At 37.9% G+C, this 22,217-nt stretch overlaps 1 protein-coding gene across 1 annotated transcript in view; it reads right to left on the bottom strand.

The window, feature by feature from the left end:
- SLC25A24 (solute carrier family 25 member 24) overlaps nucleotides 1–22,217 on the bottom strand; it is a 57,979-nt gene that overhangs the window by 12,463 nt on the left and 23,299 nt on the right. The window contains 4 exon segments of the mRNA NM_001099066.1: nucleotides 7,218–7,385; nucleotides 8,852–8,959; nucleotides 15,036–15,188; nucleotides 17,860–18,018. Of these exon segments, the coding sequence (NP_001092536.1) occupies nucleotides 7,218–7,385; nucleotides 8,852–8,959; nucleotides 15,036–15,188; nucleotides 17,860–18,018 (588 nt within the window).

The following is a 22,217-nucleotide window of genomic DNA, read 5'->3' as shown; positions in this document are numbered from 1 at the left end:
TGAGAGAATTCAGCACAACTAAAACAGCTCTTCAACAAATGCTAAAGGATCTTCTCTAGACAGGAAACACAGAAAAGGTGTATAAAATCAAACCCAAAACAATAAAGTAAATGGCCACAGGATCATACTTATCAATGCCCCAACCAAAAGAAAAAGACTGGCTGAATAGATACAAAAACAAGACTCCTATACATGCTGTTGACAAGAGACCCACCTCAAAAAAAGGGACACATACAGACTGAAAGTGAAGGGCTGGAAAAACATATTTCATGAAAATGGAGACCAAAAGAAAGCAGGATTAGCAATACTCATATAAGATAAAATAGACTTTGAAATAAAGGCCGTGACAGGAGACAAAGAAGGATCAATCCAAGAAGAAGATATAACAATTATAAATATATACGCACCCAATGTAAGAGCACTGCAATATGTAAGGCAAATGCTAACAAGAATGAAAGGGGAAATTAACAATAACACAATAATAGTGGGAGACTTTAATACCACACTCACACCTATGGATAGATCAACTAAACAGAAAATTAACAAGGAAACACAAACTTTAAATGATACAAGGACCAGTTAGACCTAATTGATATCTATAGGACATTTCACCCCAAAACAATGAATTTCACCTTTTTCTCAAGTGCACACAGAACCTTCTCCAGGGTAGATCACATCCTGGGCCATAAATCTAGCCTTGGTAAATGCAAAAAAACTGAAATCATTCCAAGCATCTTTTCTGATCACAATACTGTAAGATTAGATGTCAACTACAAGAAAAAAACTATTAAAAATACAAACATATGGAGGCTAAACAACACGCTTCTGAATAACCAACAAATCACAGAAGAAATCAAAATATGTATAGAAACGAATGAAAATGCAAACACAACAACCCAAAACCTATAGGATTCAGTAAAAGCAGTGCTAAGGGGAAGGTTCATAGCAATACAAGCTTACCTCAAGAAACAATAGAAAAATCAAATAAATAGCCTAATTCTACACTAAAGCAACTATAAAAGGAAGAAATGAAGAACCCCAGGGTTAGCAGAAGGAAAGAAATCTTAAAAATTAGGGCAGAAATAAATGAAAAACAAACAAAGGAGACCATAGCAAAAATCAACCAAGTTAAAAGCTGGTTCTTTGAGAAGATAAATAAAAGAGACAAACCATTAGCCAGACTCATCAAGAAACAAGGGAGAAGAATCAAATCAACAAACTTAGAAATGAAAATGCAGAAATCACAACAGACAATACAGAAATACAAAGGATCATAAGAGACTACTATCAGCAACTATATGCCAATAAAATGGACAACTTGGAAGAAATGGACAAATTCTTAGAAAAGTATAACTTTCCAAAACTGAACCACGAAGAAGAAGAAAATCTTAACAGACTCATCACAAGCACGGAAATTGAAACTGTAATCAGAACTCTTCCAGCAAACAAAAGCCCAGGTCCAGACAGCTTCATAGCTGAATTCTACCAAAAATTTAGAGAAGAGCTAACACCTATCCTACACAAACACTTCCAGAAAATTGCAGAGGAAGGTAAACTTCCAAACTCATTCTATGAGGCCACCATCACCCTAATACCAAAACCTAACAAAGATGCCACAAAAAAAGAAAACCACAGGCCAATATCACTGGTGAACACAGACGCAAAAATCCTTAACAAAATTCTAGCAAACAGAATCCAACAACATATTAAAAAGATCATACATCATGACCAAGTGGGCTTTATCCCAGGGATGCAAGGATTCTCCAATATCAGCAAATCAATCAACATAATACACCACATTAACAAACTGAAAAATAAAAACCATATGATTATCTCAATAGATGCAGAGAAAGCATTTGACAAAATTCAACATCCATTTATGATAAAAAAAAAAAACCCTCCAGAAAGCAGGCATAGAAGGAACATACCTCAACATAATAAAAGCCATATATGATAAACCCACAGGAAACATTATCCTCAATGGTAAAAAATTGAAAGCATTTCCCCTAAAATCAGGAACAAGACAAGGATGCCCACTCTCACCACTACTATTCAACATAGTTTTGGAAGTTTTACCCACAGCAGTCAGAGAAGAAAAAGAAACAAAAGGAATCCAGATTGGAAAAGAAGCAAAACTCTCACTGTTTGCAGATGACATGATCCTCTACATAGAAAACCCTATCAATGAATATAGTAAAGTTGCAAAATATAAAATTAACACACAGAAATCCCTTGTATTCCTATACACTAACAATGAGAAAAGAGAAAGAGAAATTAAGGAAACAGTTCCATTCACCATTGCAACAAAAAGAATAAAACACTCAGGAATAAATCTACCTAAAAAAACAAAAGATCTATATATAGAAAACTATAAAACACTGATGAAAGAAACCAAAGATGACACAAATAGATGGAGAAATATACCATGTTCATGGATTGGAAGAATCAATATAGTGAAAATGAGTATACTACCCAAAGCAATCTATAGATTCAATGCAATCCCTATCAAGCTACCAATGGTATTTTTCACAGAACTAGAACAAATAATTTCACAATTTGTATGGAAATACAAAAAACCTTGAATAGCCAAAGCAATCTTGAGAAAGAAGAATGGAACTGGAGGAATCAACCTGCCTGACTTCAGGCTCTACTACAAAGCCACAGTCATCAAGACAGTATGGTACTGGCACAAAGACAGAAATATAGATCAATGGAACAAAATAGAAAGCCAAGAGATAAATCCACATACCTGTGAACACCTTACCTTTGACAAAGGAGGCAAGAATATACAATGGAGAAAAGACAATCTCTTTAACAAGTGGTGCTAGAAAAACTGGTCAACCACTTGTAAAAGAATGAAACTAGAACACTTTCTAAGACCATACACAAAAATAAACTCAAAATGGATTAAAGATCTAAATGTAAGACCAGAAACTATAACACTCTTAGAGGAAAACATAGGCAAAACACTCTCTGATATAAATCAAAGCAGGATCCTCTATGACCCACCTCCAAGAGTAATGGAAATAAAAGCAAAAATAAACAAATGGGACCTAATTAAACTTAAAAGTTTTTTCACAACGAAGGAAACTATAAGCAAGGTGAAAAGACAGCCTTCAGAATGGGAGAAAATAATAGCAAACAAAGCAACTGACAAAGAATTAATCTAAAAAATATACAAGCAACTCCTGCATCTCAATTCCAGAAAAATAAAGGACCAATCAAAAAATGGGCCAAGGAACTTGGCCAATGAGTCAACTCTTTGCACGAGGTGGCCAAAGTACTGGAGTTTCAGCTTTAGCATCATTCCTTCCAAAGAAATCCCAGGGCTGATCTCCTTCAGAATGCACTGGTTGGATCTCCTTACAGTCCAAGGGATTCGTAAGAGTCTTCTCCAATACCACAGTTCAAAAGCATCAATTCTTTGGCGCTTAGCCTTCTTCACAGTCCAACTCTCACATGCATACATGACCACAGGAAAAACCATAGCCTTGACTAGATGGACCTTTGTTGGCAAAGTAATGTCTCTGCTTTTTAATATGCTATTTAAGTTGGTCATAACTTACTACTCAGACATTAAAAAGGATGCATTTGAATCAGTTCTGATGAGGTGGGTGAAACTGGAAACTATTATACAGAGTGAAGTCAGAAAGAAAAACACCAATACAGTATACTAACACATATATATGGAATTTAGAAAGATGGTAACAATGACCCTATATGTGAGACAGCAAAAGAGACACAGATGTAAAGAACAATCTTTTGGACTCTGTGGGAGAAGGTGAGGGTGGGATGATTTGAAAGAATAGCATTGAAACATGTATATTATCATATGTGAAACATACTGCCAGTCCAGGTTTGATGCATGAAACAGGGTGCTCAGGGCTGGTGCACTGGGATGACCCTGAGGGATGGGATGGGGAGGGAGATAGGAGGGGGGTTCAGGATGGGGAACACATGTACACCCATGGCTGATTCATGTCAATGTATGGCAAAATGCACCACAATATTGTAAAGTAACTAGCCTCCAATAAAAATAAATTAATTAATTAAAAAAAAAGTCCACCAGCCTAAAATAAATAAATAAAACATCTTGAGCTGACCAAACACTTTTAGTTGCCCAGCCTCTTTATTCATTGCTCAAAGCTCAAAGACAAGACCCTCTAGAGTAGGAAGAAAACATCTTTATGGCTCCAGAACCTGAGAAGTGGACTTTGTTGTCTCCTGCTTTAGGCCATTCTAATTATCAGCTTCCCCCTTTCTACCTCATGTACAAGAGCAGAGAAATGCATTCGGATTGCTCATTCAAAGGCACAGAGGTCAACACCAATCTCTTGGCTATGACACTCAACAATCGGACCTGTGGCCAGAGGTCTGCCTCCATGCATAACAGCTATTTCAGAAGCAGCAGCCTTTACAACATAACTGAGGAAATGGTTACTGTCTCTCCACTTATCATCTATGTTCCCCCATGCAACAGGAGGCTTGCTCAATTCTCATCACACTCAATACCTTTCTGCAAGCTGTCTTACCCCATATGAAATATCATTACTAACTTGTGACATAACCCTGCTACAACAAGCTCAACCTTGCAACTCTTCTCCCTTTACATAGTGGCAAAACTACTCATTACTGTCTGATCCTAACTGGTCAGTTATTAACCCTTAGCATGGCACCCCACTCCAGTACTCTTGCCTGGAAAATCCCATGGATGGAGGAGCCTGATAGGCTGCAGTCCATGGGGTCGCTAGGAGTCAGACAGGACTATGCGACTTCACTTTCACTTTTCACTTTCATGCATTGGAGAAGGAAATGGCAACCCACTCCAGTATTCTTGCCTGGAGAATCCCAGGGACGGAGGAGCCTGGTGGGCTGCCGTCTCTGGGGTCGCACAGAGTCGGACACAACTGAAGCGACTTAGCAGCAGCAGCAGCAGCAGCAGTGACTTACAACTTCCTTATGAGTCACCAAATCTGCCCAAGAGTCATTTCCTGAATATCTCCCTGTTGCTCAAATGTGGTCTAACTCTTTGACACTGACTCTTTGAAGTAAGCATTGGAGATTAAAAATTCTCCCCAACAAGGAACATGATTTTATGGCACAGGTCCATCCCAGTGATATGGGACAAAGCAAACCTCTAAGTTGTTTGGAAATGCTTTTAGAGAATGATCTTGATCAAAAGGGTGATATGTGAAATAAAATGGAGTCATTTATGTCAAGGGGTTTTAAAATGAAGCCAAAAGGCCATTCAAGAGTTAGACCTTATGTACGTCTCACCAGGTGGAACCATGAACTTAAGAACTGGGCCACACCACAGACAGTCCAAGGACTCTGCAAGAACACTGACAACTTGTCACAGTAACGAATTCTTATCTCCCTCCAGTGATAGCCTTAGCCATCAATCATGTTTCGCCAACTAAATTCTGCCTTCAGCTCCCTCTAAAATTCTTTGTAATGCAAACCTCCCTTCTTTGCCATTAAAAACCCCTTTTACTCCCTAGCAGACAATGTTGATATTGCTACCCAAATCTGGATGCACTGAATTGCAATTCTTTGATCCCAAATAAATGATTTGTGTTTGATTATTTCCTGCTAGGTTTCTTCAGGCTGGCAAGTACAAAGAATAAACCTGTGCTACTCACACATCAGTCTCTTGGCTTTATCAATATGAAATTTTTACAAACCAAAGAAAATATGCCATTTTTGCTTATTATCTCTCTCTTCAAAATCCCTAGTATCATCTTCCAAGCTGAACAACTACATCTGTAATAATTTTTTTAAAGTATAACTAATTTACAATGTTGCGTTAGCTTCAGGTATACAGCAAAGTGATTCAGTTACACAGTCTTTTTTTTTTCAGATTATTTTCCATTATAGGTTATTATAAGACATCAAATATAGTTTCCTGTGTTATACAGTAGCTCAGTGGTAAATAATCCCCCTGCCAATGCAGGAGACATGGGTTTGATCCCTGGATTGGGAAGATCCCCTGGAGAAGGAAGTGGCAACCCATTCCAGTATTCTTGCCTGGGAAATCCCATGGGTAGAGGAGCCTGGCAGGCTAAAGTCCACTGGGTGGCAAACAGTCAGACACTACTTAGCAACTAAACAAAACAAGGTCCATCCATCTTGCTGCAAATGACATTATTTCATTTTTTTATTGCTGAGTTTCCACTGTGTATAAATACATATTCTTTATCCATTCCTCTGTTACTGGACCTTAGGTAGCTTCCATGTCTTGGCTAAATAGTGCTGATATGAACACTGAGGTGCATGTATCTTTTCAAATTAAAGTTTTCTCTGGATACACACCCAGGAATGGAACTGCAGAAGCATATGGTAGCTCTATTTTTATTTTTTAAGGAACTTTCATACTGTTTTTCCATAATGGTTGTACCAACTAACATTCCTACCAACAGTGTACAAGGATTCCCTTTTTTCCACACTGTGTCCAGCATTTATTACTTTTAGACTTTTTAATGATGGCCAACTGACTGCTGTGAGGTGATACTTCACTGTAGCTTTGATCTGCACTTCCCTAATAATTCGTGATATTGAGCATATTTTCATGTGCCTGTTGACCACCTATATGTCTTCTTGGGAGATATGTTTGTGGAGGCCTTTTGCTGATTTTTTAAACTGGGTTGTTTCTTGATATTAAGCTGTTTGTGAATTTTGGAAATTAACCCCTCACTGGTAGCACTGTTTGCAAATATTCTATCCTAGTCTACATGTAGTCTTTTCATGTTGTTTATGGCTTCCTTTGTTGAGCAAAAGCTTTTTAAGTTTAATTAGGTTCCATTTATTTATTTTTGTTTTTATTTCCCTTACTCTAGGAGATAGGTCCAAAAAGATACTTCTGTGATTTATGTTGAAGACTTGTTCTGCCTATGTTTTCCTATAGGAGTTTTATGGTATCCAGCCTTAGCACTTTAATCTATTTTTATTTTATTTTTGTATATGGTATTAGAGAATTAAACAACTATATCTGAATGTGAGTCTATTATCTTCATTAATAGAAATAATTAACAGGGAAATCTAATACAAAAGATCACAGGCATATGGGGTCTCAGAAAGATCAAAGAATACACCCTTGAATTTACTTTCATTTACAAACTGTTTCCTGGCAGACATGTACTTCTCCATATAAAGTCAAATTCTAACAATGAGAACTACTTAACTATATTGTTGGATTCAAAAGATTGCTACAAACTCACCTCATATACAGCAAGATCTATACCTGCATAAGGTATGATGCCTAATAAATTGGGAACATAACCTTTGTAAAAAGCTCCCATGCCTTCATATTTCAATATCTTCTTGGCACAATCAAACATTCCAGAGTATTGTCCAGTTTTGCCTACAGCCAGCCTGGTTTTCAGAACCTGGTTATGAAAGAATATAACAAATACTATTATTCACACTAATGCTATCATCATAGAATTTGAAAGAAGTAATTTTACAGAGAACAAATACCTAGCATATATTGTCACTCAAATGACTGTCCAATTTGTTGATGTGTAAGAAACTCTTACACAGTATCTCTCTTGAGGGTCTAAGACCAGAGACAAGAAGACGCTTTAGTTTAAAAAGAATCTGAATTAGGGAGTGGCAGAGGAAACAGAGATAATCTATTGATATCTTAACAAAACTGTGACAAATTAGATATGGAGGAAGGGGGAAGGATGACTCAAGAGTTTCTAGCATGGAACTCAGGATGTGGCCAGCAGGATAGAGGGAAGGTGATGCTATTAACTGAGGTGGAGGATGTAAGAGGAAGCTTAGATATTAATTAGGATATCTTTTGAGGGATGTGTGGAGTAATATGAACAATAATATTAAGATGCTTGAAAGGAAAGCTATATTAACATACATACCATAAAGATGAAAATTAACGGTATTTCTTAGGTCTTTTCAGTTATTAAAAAACCCTTTGTCATATCAATAGATATCCACATCTGTAATATTATTTTTACCCTAAAGGAGGAGTTGGTGAACTTTTTCTATAAAGTGAATATTTTAGTTTCTGCAGGACTAAAATACCAGGTCTCTGAGGCAAATTCTTTGGTTTTGTAAAGGTTTTGTAAAGGTGGTTTTAAACCACCTTTGAAAGGTAAAAATGCAAAAACCAAAAAAAAGGCTGTACAAAATAGTTCACAGATCCATGGTTTGCTAATCTATGCTCTATTGGAAGGATGTCCAGTTAGGATTACCATCACCTAATCTAATTCTAAGGTTCCATTATAAAATTTATGGTACAGAAACTCTTTAGAGAGAATTGGGTGTTCTAATTCTTATTAACACTATTGCAACCAGCCTTCAAGATAAACCCCAACTCTCCCAGCCTCCTGGTATTTATACCATATGTATCCCCTTCCACAGTCTACCAGGGGCAGTCTGTGCAACCTACAAAGTAGAACAGATATGACCAAAGAGTGCAATTTCCATCTTGGGTGTTCTCTTTGATAACTGATTTGGAAAAAAATACAGCTACCATGTTATAAGGATACACAGCATCCTATGGAGAGGCCCATGCAATAAGGAACTGATATCTTCAACCAATAGCTTCAACCAATGGAGCCCTGGCAATACACACATGAATAAACTTAAGAGGAAGTCCATCCCCCATTGATACCTGCAGGGACTGCAGCCCTGGCTGACACCCTGACTGCAGGTTGTGAGAAATCCTGAACCAGAGGCCAGACTCCTGACCCCACAGAAACTGTGACCCCACAGAAACAGTTTAAATGATAAATATGTTTTAAACTGTTAATTTTGGGATAACCTATTATGCAGCAATAGATAAAAATACAAACACCATTAATACAAAAGACTTCACAACAGTACTTACCTCCATAGGATAAATAAAAGTCTGTGCAGTTGCTCCAGCCATGGAACCAGATACAAATCTCTCAAAGGTTCCTATTTTCTGTCCTTCCTCAGTAAGCAACTTCTTGTACTGTGTAAATGAAGTTTTAAATGTGCATTAATATTTGCTATACAATGAACTGCGTTCTTCCCCTCTTTCTCCCTCCCACCCCCCACCCCAGATTCATATTTTGAAACTGCATTAACCTCCAATGCATGGTATCTGGAGATGGCGCCTTTGGGAGAAATTATGGTCTGATCATGAGATTGGGCCCTCATGACAGGGTTAATGTTCTTACAAGAGACATCAGAGAGCTCTTTACCTTTCTCCCACATACATGTTCAATCTCATCCTCCCTCCCTCCCCTTCACTTTTCTCTGCCTCTTCCTTTCTATCTCCCCCCTCACCCAACACGCATACACCAAAGAAAGGCCATGTGCACAGACAGTGAAAGGGTGGCCATCTGCAAGCCAAAATGACAGCCCTCACCAGAAACCGAAGCACCTTGATGACAGATTCCCCAGCTCTAGAACCATGAGAAATAAACTTCCATTCTTTAAACCACCCAGCATATGGTGCTCTGTTATGGCAGCCCAAGCTAAGACAAAATACCAAAATACAAATCAGCTCCTAGAAACCAATTAATTGACAATGCGATGTTTCTCAAAATGCACACACTGCATTAACAGTATCTAACAGAAAAGCAAGGCTTGAATGCCAATAGACTCATTTACTGGAGAGTGATTTTCAAGTTAGAATTCCACAAAACACAGATGGTCCACAGAGGTGACCCTGTAGCTCCTTTGCTGAAACAGAATCACAGCATTCTTCTCCAGATGCATAGGTTAACAAAGTGCTCACAGCTTTTAGATACTGTCCCCATGGTTTTCACCAGTACAAATAAATCAGTAACAAACACATAATAAAACAACTTAGAAAAAACAGTTTTTGTAGATAATACGTATGATTACACTAACAAAACAACCCCAGACCCCACCAGTATTGGCCCACCAGTACTAAAGCAAGTGACAAGGCTCATCCGGCCATGGGTGGAAGTCTGGCACAAGTGCAGCCAAAATATTGATGGGGCAGGATGTTAATATCATGGGCTCCAAAGGCAGGCAGACCTGAACAGGAACCCTGAACATACAACTATATGGCTCTGAGTAAGTTCACAAACATACCCAAATTGCAGGTGCCTCATCTGTGATAACAATACCTATACCAAATGGGGTTGTTGAAAGAATTATTAGGTAACACATATAACACAGTTAGCACAGTGCTGGGCAAATGTTCAATAAACATTGTTGTTGTTATTACTATTATTATCATTATCATCTTTATACAGCTTGGAGAGAAAACCTCTGCCCAAATTAGACTGTGGTTAGAAGCCAAGCAAATCAGATTCTTTCTCCTAGAATTGTGACATGGGTCTACACGTGTAATTAGGCACTGATACCAGAGGGAGAAATGGACAACGTGACAAAGAAGCAGACACACGGAGAAGGGACAGGTCAGCGAGGTTCCACTTCTGCACTCCCTAAGGCTCCTCCCCTTAATGCCCCAGGCATCCCCACAGTAACCCCTACCGCCACCCCGACCTGGCTTTCCTGAGCCAGCCAGAGTTCAATTCCTTAAAATCAGAAGAACTTAGTGCAAAATTACAGGAATACTTTGTCCTAGTAAAGTTGTGCTTCTCTGCTCATGATAAAAATTGAATACAATTTCAAAAAGTTCCCCAAATGGCAGATATCTGCCTCCCCCAAAAGTCAATGTTTCTATGGGCTCTATTTCTTGAACTACATCATAATGTTAATAACCAAAACTCCTCTTCTGCATAGGCCCTATTAATTTCCCTGTATGTTAGATCATCACAATCATTAAATACAATTTATCGACAACCATCCTGCATATGAATAGGAACCTTGAAGACATATCTTTTACATACTGTACCCCAACCCAAAGCACCCATCAAAAGGACTCAGTAAATACTTAGTGCCTGGTAGAGAATAAATATTTTAAGAGTACGGGTTTGGGGCTTTTGCACCCCAAAACATACCATGCACAAAGGGAAGAGTTGAGGACAGAGATACAGGGTTAGGCAAAGTGACAAGGGCTTAACCCTATGTCACCAAGCTTAGTTTCTACCCCAGGGATGTGGTGTCAGGTGACAGAGGCTTTAAGAGGCTTGCTCAAGGCCACAGAATTTGACTTTTTCAAAGGAGGTTTAGATGGGCTCTCAAAGCCATTCAAAACCTTTTCAGGATTTCAATTTATTTCCTTTCTTTCTTCCAATTTGTTTTTCTTTCCATCCACCCTATCCATGTCAACTCTCTCTCCATTTGTCAGAATATCTATTTCAACCTTCTCCATTCCATTCTCCTCCAGCTTCCAGTACCACTTCCTCCCTCATTCTAAAAAAAAAAAAAAAAGTCCTTTCTTGGGAACTCAAGGAAGAACAAAGAGGCCATCAGGCAAGGATATCTTGGTATTTTTGTCCACTTCCCGCAAAATCACCCACATTCACTTCTTCCTAAGCTGACATGAGAAGAGTTCTCCATGCAGTCAAAGGCAAATCCTGCCACAATCTGGATAACATTTCTTCCCCCGCCCTTCCACTCCTACCCGACACACATACTTTCCCTGAATACCTGCAACACTTATCTAACTGTCTCACTTATATTTTTTAACTTCCTTCTTTGTACTGACATGCTTCCTTCAGCCACAGGCATGCCATGAAAACAAAATATCAAAATCCAACATCCTTCCATTCTCACTCTCTCCCTTGTCTTTTCTTCTCCCTTTCATTGAAGGTAAATTCCTAACAAAGGTGTCTACTGTCCAGTTTTCTTCGCCTCCCATTCCCTTTAGCTCATCTCAATTGGTTTCTCACCTCACTACTTCTCTGAAACATTTATACCAAGTTTTCCTATCCCTGAGGTGATAAATCCTAAAAGATAAAACTTTCTATCATATTTCCTACCCTTCATGAAAGTCTCTTCTTCCTCTGACTCCTAGGCCATCACTTTCTATGAATTCCTTTCTGTCCCCTTGGCTGCTCCTTCTCAGTCTCCTTTGCAGGTTTCTCCTTCTACTTCTCCCTGGGCCTATCCCCAGAACTCTTCACATTCTGTAAGTCTTCTTGAGTGATCTATTCCAAAGCCTTCACCTCAATAACAACCTATCAGAGATCAAAGGTCCTATTGTCTACTCCTTCTACATGTTACAGAAAGAGCTAAAGCCCAGCCTGTGCAAAATGCAACCTGTCATTTGATCTCAAGATTGATTCTTCTTGTCTTTTCTGCGTATTTGGTTGCTCAAGTTAGAAATCAGAAATCATTCTTGATTCTTCTTTTTCACCTCCACATCCACTCAGTGAGTTCTGTTGTTTCTATTTCCCCAAATATTTTTCAGTTCACATCAGTTTTTTGCCAATCACTGCAGCCACTGCCTTATACTGATACTCATCATTTCCTACCTGAATCCCTGAATTATTTCCTTAAATAGTCTTCCTGCCTCCAATAGAGCCTCACTCTCTTCCAACACCTCTACTTTCCAGGTTGATCTTACATGCAAATACACTCATTCCACTTCCCTACATAGGACACTTCAGTAATGTCCTCCCCACGGATAAAATCCAGACTCCCATCACATCTGGCTCCTGCCTATTTGTCCAGCCTGTTTTCATCAACATCTTCCTGGACATCCACTCCATGACACTTGAGCCCAGTGAAACTTCAGCTTCCTTAGTGAATGATGCTCTCCCATGCCTACATTTCTGTCCACGGGCTGCCACTTCTATGCAAAATACCCATCTTTCCTTTCATCTTAATGAACTTAAGACTGAGGGCAACCTTGGGCTCCAAACCCAGCTCGGCAGTTCTTTGTTTTCATTCATTCAACAGGGATTTTCCGGAACTGGGAATATACACTGAAAACAAATACTGCCTAAGGAAGCTCACAGTCCTGAATTCAATACTGAATTCTGATGAAAGTTCTAACAGAGGAAAACACAGGGAAGGTTTCCTGGAGGAAATAACTCTCCAGTAAAGTGCTGAATCATGTTTACCACCATAAGACCTAGAGAAAGAGGAATGGGATGTGTGCGTGTGTGTCTGTGTGTGTGTGTCTGTATGACTAGAGGGGGGGTGGTGGAGGGATGACTGTGAAGTACCCCTGGGATATCTAGGTGGAGATGCACAGATATGCAGTGCACAGGTGGATGTGTAGGTATTAAGAGGAATAGAAAAATGCTAGAAGGGAAGGCAGTTAGAATACAGATGGCAGCTGAAACCATGAGAACACACCACGACACTGCTTCCCTGATCCTGATAAAATCACACTGTTATACCAGTGAGAACCAAAATGGACCACCACTTTATCCTCTGTTGATGTGTTTAAGACATCTACCTACCAGGCTGACACTATCCTTTTCTCCATTTTTCTAAACTGTTAGTTTTTCAATGAAACAAAACCTATTTGAATCCAGAAGGGAGCTAGCTAGGTACTCTGGGAAATTTGAGAATATGTATGGCATAATAGTTATCCCAAAGTAGTTTACAATTCACTGGGGAAAAGAATGGGTTGTCTATTATCCAATGGAAAACTGAATATTCCATAATATAGTATTCTAAGGAAGTCAGGCAGCTGAGGCATCAGTTTTGGTTGGGATGCTTAGGAAATGCTTCTAATAGGAAGCTGGACTTAACAGAGCCCTGAGGGATAAACAGACTTACACCAGGGAGAGAAAATAAACAGGCAAAACAGGCCCCAGAGACCACCACAAGGACACTGCACCACCTTGCGCAGAGAGCTGTCTCCTGATCTCTAAGAAAAGTTATCATGCAGAAATTAGAATACTGTGAAGAGCACCCAGAAAGGAGTCTGGCTGGATGGAAGCAGAGGATGCCTGTTGGTGGTGTCCAAAGTGAAAATTAGCCACGTAGCATAAAGTGTAACACACATATCTGCTTACACTAATACAAACTTCTACAAATACTGACTTCCTGCCTACGGAATAATGGTTTTATTAATATACTTCAATATTTGTTTTAGGCTCTGGCTTTCCTATCATAAAATCCAGTATGTGGTCAGAATAACCTACAGGTATCTAAAATGTAAGCCCTAACTCATGATTTCATAGAGGGAAAATATCCTTCCCAATGACAGGCTATAATTTAAGTCATAGAGGCTAGATTTTTTTCAATTTTTTTCTTTGCTTCTCTATTTTTTAAGCCAAGGAAAGACTCCTCTAGACTTTGTAAACTTCTCAAGAGTATTCTGTTGCTCAAGAACTAAACACTAAAAAAAAAAAAAAAAACTAAACACTCTCAAAAATAATCAAAAATCTATTTGAAATAATACAACATATAAGGTGGAGTTAAATTTCAAGGTTCTTATTATCTATGGTTAACAATGACAAAAGAAATCATGGAAAGAATAATTTTGTGCAAGCTTAACTAGACAACTCTTCTACGGACCATATAGAGAAGCCAATTCTAAAAATCCACTAGTGTATTTCCTTTTAACATCAAATTAACAGAAAGGTTAATTCAGAAGTAAATCACATTCATTCATTTACTCATTCACTCACTCATTCAACACTTATTGAAGACTTATCACATGCCAGGCTCTGTCCATGTGCTAGAGTGCATGGAGAAGCAGCCAAGCCCCCAACTGATGGAGCTTTCATTCTAAATTCAACTCAGTTTTATAGCAATGTCAGATTACACAAAGGATCTGAACTTAAAAGTTTTCCTTCCAGATTCTGGATGGGGACACTTTCATAAAAACTTATGTTCATGTGCAACTTCTATTCTGAATTCAAAATGAGTAAGCTAAAATCTTGCATTTCCTTTAAGAGCTACTTAGAAAACACAAAAACCTTTCTGATATAAGTAATATGAAATTCAGAATCCCAGAATTTAGTGTGGATTAATTAATTAATTAATTAATAATTATAAATTATAATAAATTATAAGTTAATAATAATTAATAAATTAATTAATCTAATTAATCTAATCTCCTGTAACAGAAATTCTTCATAGAGTATATGTGGAAAATTATCAGGTATTAAAATAATAATCTAATATTTTAGGTATTTTAATTGTTATTGAATCAGTTTGACTCCTCCTTGTTAACAAATTCCATAGATGATAACTATTACCTGTTCATACGCCCAGAACTTAACAGCTGTCTCAGGAGCAATTTTAATGACATTTGTACCATTTCCTCTCCAAAGCGAGCGGATACCTCCTTCTTTCACCATCTGTTGAAAGCCTCCATATATGTTCATTTTTGCTGATTTTGATCCATGGACCTAAAAATAAAGCAAAATGATATAAAATACTGTTGAGATACTATCATTACTATTTCTAAAGCAGCAATACAACCACTCTCTTTCCTTCAATACTATTTATTACTACAAAAAGATGTATTTGAAAATATAGAAGGTTGAGAAAATATATAATGGGAAGAACTATTACCACCATTGTAGAAGCCTGACTCTAAGAAAAACTGATATTCTCATTTTGGGAAAGCAGAGAAGACATGATCGAAATTAAAATCATGAACAACACTCATAAGATAAAATGAACCAACTTAATACTTATTAGGCTATGAAACACCCTTTGGCATATGAGCAAGTTCAATGTAAGAAAAATTAGAAAAATATAGTGAAGGCAATATATTATTCCTCCCCTCTGAGAAATAAGACAGACATGAAATATAAATAGGACTGAAAACAATTTGGATATTACGTTTATCAGAACCATAGAGACTAGGATATACATAGCCTGACACCAAAAACAAAACCTGTACATTCCATGGCTTATCTTGAGGTATCATGTGTGAACTCTTGACCCTGAGACTATCAATAAATTACCTGACTCGTACTACCAATGTCATAGTTGTTTAAATAAACTAGACCCTATGCTTGCCTCTATCTAAAACTGATTACATATAATAAACCCCAAATAAAGAAGTCAGCTATCCTTTTTTGTTTTTATTTTGCATTGGGATATAGCCAATTAGCAATGTTGTGATAGTCTCAGGTGAACAGCAGAAGGAATCAGCCATACATTCACATGTATCCATTCTCCTCCAAATTCCCCTCCCATCCAGGCTTCTACATAACATCGAGCAGTTCCATGTGCTACCAGGAGCAGTAGGTCCTCATTGGCTTTCCATTTTAAATATAGCAGTGCGCCACACGTCCATCCCAAGCTCCCTAACTATCCCTTCCCTCTGGCAACCATAAGTTTGTTCTCTAAGCCTGTGAATCTCTTCTTGTTTTGTAAGCAAGCTCATTGTATAATTTCTTTTTAGATTCCACATTTAAGGGAAGTCATACAATATATCTCCTTCTCTGTCAAAAGTCAGCTATTCTTCTGATTGTTTCAGCTTACACAAAATGAGTCACTACTACATTAAAAAAAAAAAAAGATCGGAGGGGCTGAAGATTAAACGTTAGCCACGAGGGCAGTATGTGATGTAGTCACAATAAAAACCCTCAACATCAAAGACTTAGGTGAGCTTCCTTGACCAGTTTGCAACTCTGTGCATGTTGTCACAGGCTGATGCCAAGAAATAACACACTGTGACTCTTCGGGGAGAAAACAACAGAAATTCTGCATTTGACTCTTCCATGGACTCAGCCCTATGTTTTTTGCTCCTTGGCTGATTGTAATCTGTATCTTTAGCTATAATAAACCATAACCATAAGTATAAAAGCTTAAAGTGAGTTCTGTGAATTACTGAATCCAAAGGTACTTTGAGAAACTTTCTGAACTTGTAGGAAATAAAGTCAAAATATATCCATTTTATTTTAAATAAACTGCACAGTAAAATATGACAAAGGAAAGATGAAAGCTTATTCAAAATTTCTCAGCCAATTTACTACCATTCCTAAAAACAAAAATACATGCTGATTCTCTCTCCTTTCTCTTTAAAGCAGTATCATTACCCCTAAATATATTTTGAGATGTAGATATATTCTAGATGAATTCTCGTTGAAAATATTGTCAGAAATCATTCCGTACAGAAATCTAAGGACAAATACAAAAGTACTGACCACAGGAACAATAATACAATTTTTAAAAAACCTTCTTAAAGCAACTACTATATTCTAGGGGGGTATTCCAGCCTACCAGGCATTTTCCCATAACTTACATTGTTTAATGTTTTTACCACTCTTGCTAGACAGTCTTGCTCCCATTCTAGAATGAAAGAAAATGAAGCCTCAGGGGTTTCAGGCAGTATGAGAAATATAGTCAAAAACACTCCATTCCTTGTCTAATTTGTTGTGAGGGAAAAGTTATTCAACTCTCTGAGCCAGATAATATGAGGATAAAATCCCCTGGCTGCATTATTAGATTAAATGGGTTACCATAATGAGCACCAACCAGCCAGGGTTACATTGCTAGTAAATAGCAAAGTCAATCTATAAAACCAGGTCCCTTCTGCTAACCTCAGATTTAGAATAACTTTTTAAATTACATCCTTGTTCCAACAGTCTAGATTTCAGAAAAAAAACCCTCTTTTAAGAAAGTACATAAAATAGAAGGAAAATATAAGTAGTTTAAGGAGAGTACTACAACAATGGCCAGAGATTTCCTTTCTAATTAAACATTTGAATAGGCACAGGATGCCAAGATTAAAAGTTCATCACACCTTCCTGGAGAAGAAAATGGCAACCCATTCCAGTATTCTTACCTGGAAAAGCCCACGGACAGAGGAACCTCGCAGGCTATAGTCCATAGGGTCACAAAGAGTCAGACACGACTGAGTGACTGAGCACATACATATGTACCAACAATTTAAAATAAATACTTACATGGACTGAATTTAGGATTAATAGCAATAAAAATGAGAGACTCCTTTTTAAAGGTATGATTATTACTGAGATATCTTTTATCTTTTTTCAAAGTACCACATTTCTCACTATTTCAGAATATTTTGGATGCACTTAGACACAAGGTCCTAAAGCTCACCTGCATCATGACTTTCAGACGATCCAGAGGGGCCGTGCTTGTCCGAGAGACGGCCCCGGCAACACCTCCTGCCAAAAGCTGCCTCCACCACTGTCCCGACTTTTTTTCATCTTCTGTGAATTCATCTGGAATAGTTAAACTATCTCCTATGTCAATACCCTGTTAAAATGGAAAAAAAATACCCAGGCTCCTTCAATTAAAGATAGATCATTCCAGAAGGTTTGTTTCTTTGAGAGAAGAATTACGTGTTATTTTATAAAGATCAGTTTCAATCCTTAGAAAGTATTATACTAAACCAATCTGAGCATTTAGGATTATAAATTGCCTATTTACACTAAATAAAGTACAGTATCAGTCCACAAGAAATGAAAATTAACAGTAATTACAAATTTACAATACCAACAATTACAAATTTTCTTAACAGATTCAGGATAACTTTTCCAGGTCTCAGTTAGCATGAAAGAGCAGTGTTTTATCAGATGTAAAGAATCTTACTAGCTATAGAAAGAATTATTTTGTCAGTTCTTCAAAGATACTCCTTTTATCTCAAAATTATATCTACATTATATTTTATATCATGATATGTGCTCTAAATATATAAATGAAAATTAAATTAAAATTGTAATGTGAATGTCCTAAACTTATTTCCTGTCTATAAATATTTTTATAAATCTAACTTGCCATTTAAAAATTTAGCTAACAGGTAGGTACTGTTTAAAATTATCTACCTTTTAATCTATTCTAAACATTACAATGGATTACAAATATAACTTGACAGAAACAAAACTGTATAATAATATTTTTACAGCTTTATTATCTAAATGGTTCTAGTGTAAAGGATTTTATAGGTAAGAATGTCAGGGTTAGAAGCTATGCTACAATAGAAACCCTCTACTTCATTTTTACTATCAAAAAAATGGATACATGATTATAGCCTCGACTATTAACTATCTCCAAAGATAAAATAATAATTTGATTACATAAATATGATTTCACATAAGCATACATTTTATCAAGGCAACTGAACTACTAATATAGTATTATTTTATACTCATAGTTGAAAAGGCATCATTTTCTGTTGTTCAGTTGCTAAGTCATGTCTGACTCTGCAACCCCATGGATTGCAGCACACCAGGTTCCGGTGTCCTTCACTATCTCCTGGAGTTTGCTCAAAATCATGTCCACTGAGTCAGTGATGCTATCTAACCATCTCATCCTCTGCCAGCATTTGTCACCATTAATTTTACAATTTTCTAGGTAAGGTTAGGCGTTGTTACTAGGGGCAGTGTGAATGCTAGGCTTCATTTAGTACATATAAAATGTACTGAAATCCAGGAATACGTATAGAAGTCAAGCCTATTAGAAAAATTAAAATTCTCTCAAAGAGTTTCCATTGTTTCCAGGAACAGATTGCACACTGAAATGAATTTTTATTTATGTCAAGATATTTCAGCAGGATATTAATGTAATTTAATTAAAATTCAAAAGTTTTGAGGAATACAGAGAGATAGGTGTACAGTACTGAGCAGATGAGCCAAACTTTTATTTAACCTTCCATGATTATTATGACAGATGCCTTATTCCAGAGATAAATCTGAATAAGCAAGTTTCAGAAGGGATCTTTGGCCATATCAAGCATGAGGTACTGAGCTATATTATCTCAGTGATATATTATCTGTACGAAGTAACAGCCTGTAACCTTCACCCTTCCCTAAGGCAGAATCCACAGAGTCAAAGGCTTTGGCATACTCAATAAAGCAGAAAGAGATGTTTTTCTGGAACTCTCTTGCTTTTTCGATGATCCAGCGGATGTTGGCAATTTGATCTCTGGTTCCTCTGTCTTTTCTAAAACTAGCTTGAACATCTGGAAGTTCACGGTTCACATATTGCTAAAGCCTGGCTTGGAGAATTTTAAGCATTACTTTACTAGCGTGTGAGATGAGTACAGTTGTGCGGTAGTTTGAGCATTTTTTGGCATTGCCTTTCTTTGTGATTGGAATGAAAACTGACCTTTTCCAGTCCTGTGGCCATTGCTGAGTTTTCCAAATTTGCTGGCATACTGAGTGCAGCACTTTCACAGCATCATCTTTCAGGATTTGGAATAGCTCAACTGGAATTCCATCACCTCCACTAGCTTTGTTCATAGTGATGCTTCTTAAGGCCCACTTGACTTTACATTCCAGGATGTCTGGCTCTAGGTGAGTGATCACACCATCGTGATTATCTGGGTCATGGAGATCTTTTTTGTACAGTTCTTCTGTGTATTCTTGCCACCTCTTCTTAATATCTTCTGCTTCTGTTAGGTCCCTACCATTTCTGTCCTTTATCGAGCCCATCTTTGCATGAAATGTTCCCTTGGTATCTCTAATTTTCTTGAATAGATCTCTAGTCTTTCCCATTCTATTGTTTTCCTCTATTTCTTTGCACTGATCACTGAGGAAGGTTTTCTTATCTCTCCTTGCTATTTTTTGGAACTCTGCATTCAGATGCTTATATCTTTCCTTTTCTCCTTTGCTTTTCGCTTCCCTTCTTTTCACAGCTATTTGTAAGGCCTCCTCAGACAGCCATTTTGCTTTATTGCATTTCTTTTCCATGGGGATGGTCTTGATCCCTGTCTCCTGTACAACATCACGAACCTCTGTCCATAGTTCATCAGGCACTCTATCAGATCTAGTCCCTTAAATCTATTTCTCATTTCCACTGTATAATCGTAAGGGATTTGATTTAGGTCATACCTGAATGGTCTAGTGGTTTTCCCTACTTTCTTCAGTTTAAGTCTGAATTTGGCAATAAGGAGTTCATGATCTGAGCCACAGTCAGCTCCCGGTCTTGTTTTTGCTGACTGTATAGAAACCTATACAGTTTCTATATGCTGTATATATATGTATATATAACCTATGCTGACTCTTGAGAAATCTATATGCAGGTCAGGAAGCAACAGTTAGAACTGGACATGGAACAACAGACTGGTTCCAAATAGGAAAAGGAGTACATCAAGGCTGTATATTGTCACCCTGCTTATTTAACTTCTATGCAGAGTACAACATGAGAAATGCTGGGCTGGAAGAAGCACAAGCTGGAATCAAGATTGCTGGGAGAAATATCAATAATCTCAGATATGCAGATGACACCACCCTTATGGCAGAAAGTGAAGAGGAACTAAAGAGCTTCTTGATGAAAGTGAAAGAGGAGAGTGAAAAAGTTGGCTTAAAGCTCAACATTCAGAAAACGAAGATCATGGCATCTGGTCCCATCATTTCATGGGAAATAGATGGAGAAACAGGGGAAACAATGTCAGACTTTATTTTTTGGGCTCCAAAGTCACTGCAGATGGTGATTGTAGCCATGAAATTAAAAGATGCTTACTCCTTGGAAGGAAAGTTATGACCAACCTAGACAGCGTATTAAAAAGCAGAGACATTACTTTGCCAACAAAGGTCTGTCTACTCAAGGCTATGGTTTTTCCAGTGGTCATGTACGGATGTGAGAGTTGGACTGTGAAGAAAGCTAAGCACCAAAGAATTGATGCTTTTGAACTGTGGTGTTGGAGAAGACTCTTGAGAGTCCCTTGGACTGCAAGGAGATCCAACCAGTCCATCCTAAAGGAGATTAGTCCTGGGTGTTCATTGGAAGGACTGATGTTGAAGCTGAAACTCCAATACTTTGGCCACCTCATGTGAAGAGTTGACTCGTTGGAAAAGACTCTGATGCTGGGAGGGATTAGGGGCAGGAGGAGAAGGGGACGACAGAGTATGAGATGGCTGGGTGGTACTACCAACTCGATGGACAAGAGTTTGCGTAAACTCCAGGAGTTGGTGATAGACAGGGAGGCCTGGAGTGCTGCAATTCATGGGGTTACAAAGAGTCAGACACAACTGAGCAACTGAACTGAACTGAACTGAAGGCAGAATCCTTAAATGGCTATAAAAGCTGAGCAGCTTATCTTCACAAGATTTCTGGAAGGCAGTAGCTCTTCCAAGTTTTGTGAATGGCAAACATAGGAACTACATCTGCAATCTTTATGAAGTCTTGGGTTGGTTTTTTTTTTTTTTAAGATATTCAGTCATGTCTGACTCTTTGAGACCCCATGGACTGTAGCCTACCAGGCTCCTCCGTCCATAGGATTTTTCAGGCAAGAGCACTGGAGTGGGTTGCCATTTCCTTTTCCAGGGGATCTTTCCGACCCAGGGATTGAACCCAGGTCTCCCACATTGTAGGCAGATGATTTACCGTCTGAGCCACCAGGGAAGTCCCCACACCTAACAGGGTATGTAGAATTCTTATAAGTCAATGAGCTAGCTACAGAGACTTAGGCACCTGATCCACAAGTGTTGCAGAGTACTCCTGGATAATAACTA

This window comes from Bos taurus, chromosome 3, assembly GCF_002263795.3.
Source record: "Bos taurus isolate L1 Dominette 01449 registration number 42190680 breed Hereford chromosome 3, ARS-UCD2.0, whole genome shotgun sequence".
NCBI classification, from domain to species: domain Eukaryota; kingdom Metazoa; phylum Chordata; class Mammalia; order Artiodactyla; family Bovidae; genus Bos; species Bos taurus.
The sequence above is the reverse complement of the archived record's forward strand: the minus strand, read 5'-3'. Positions and strand labels throughout refer to the sequence as shown.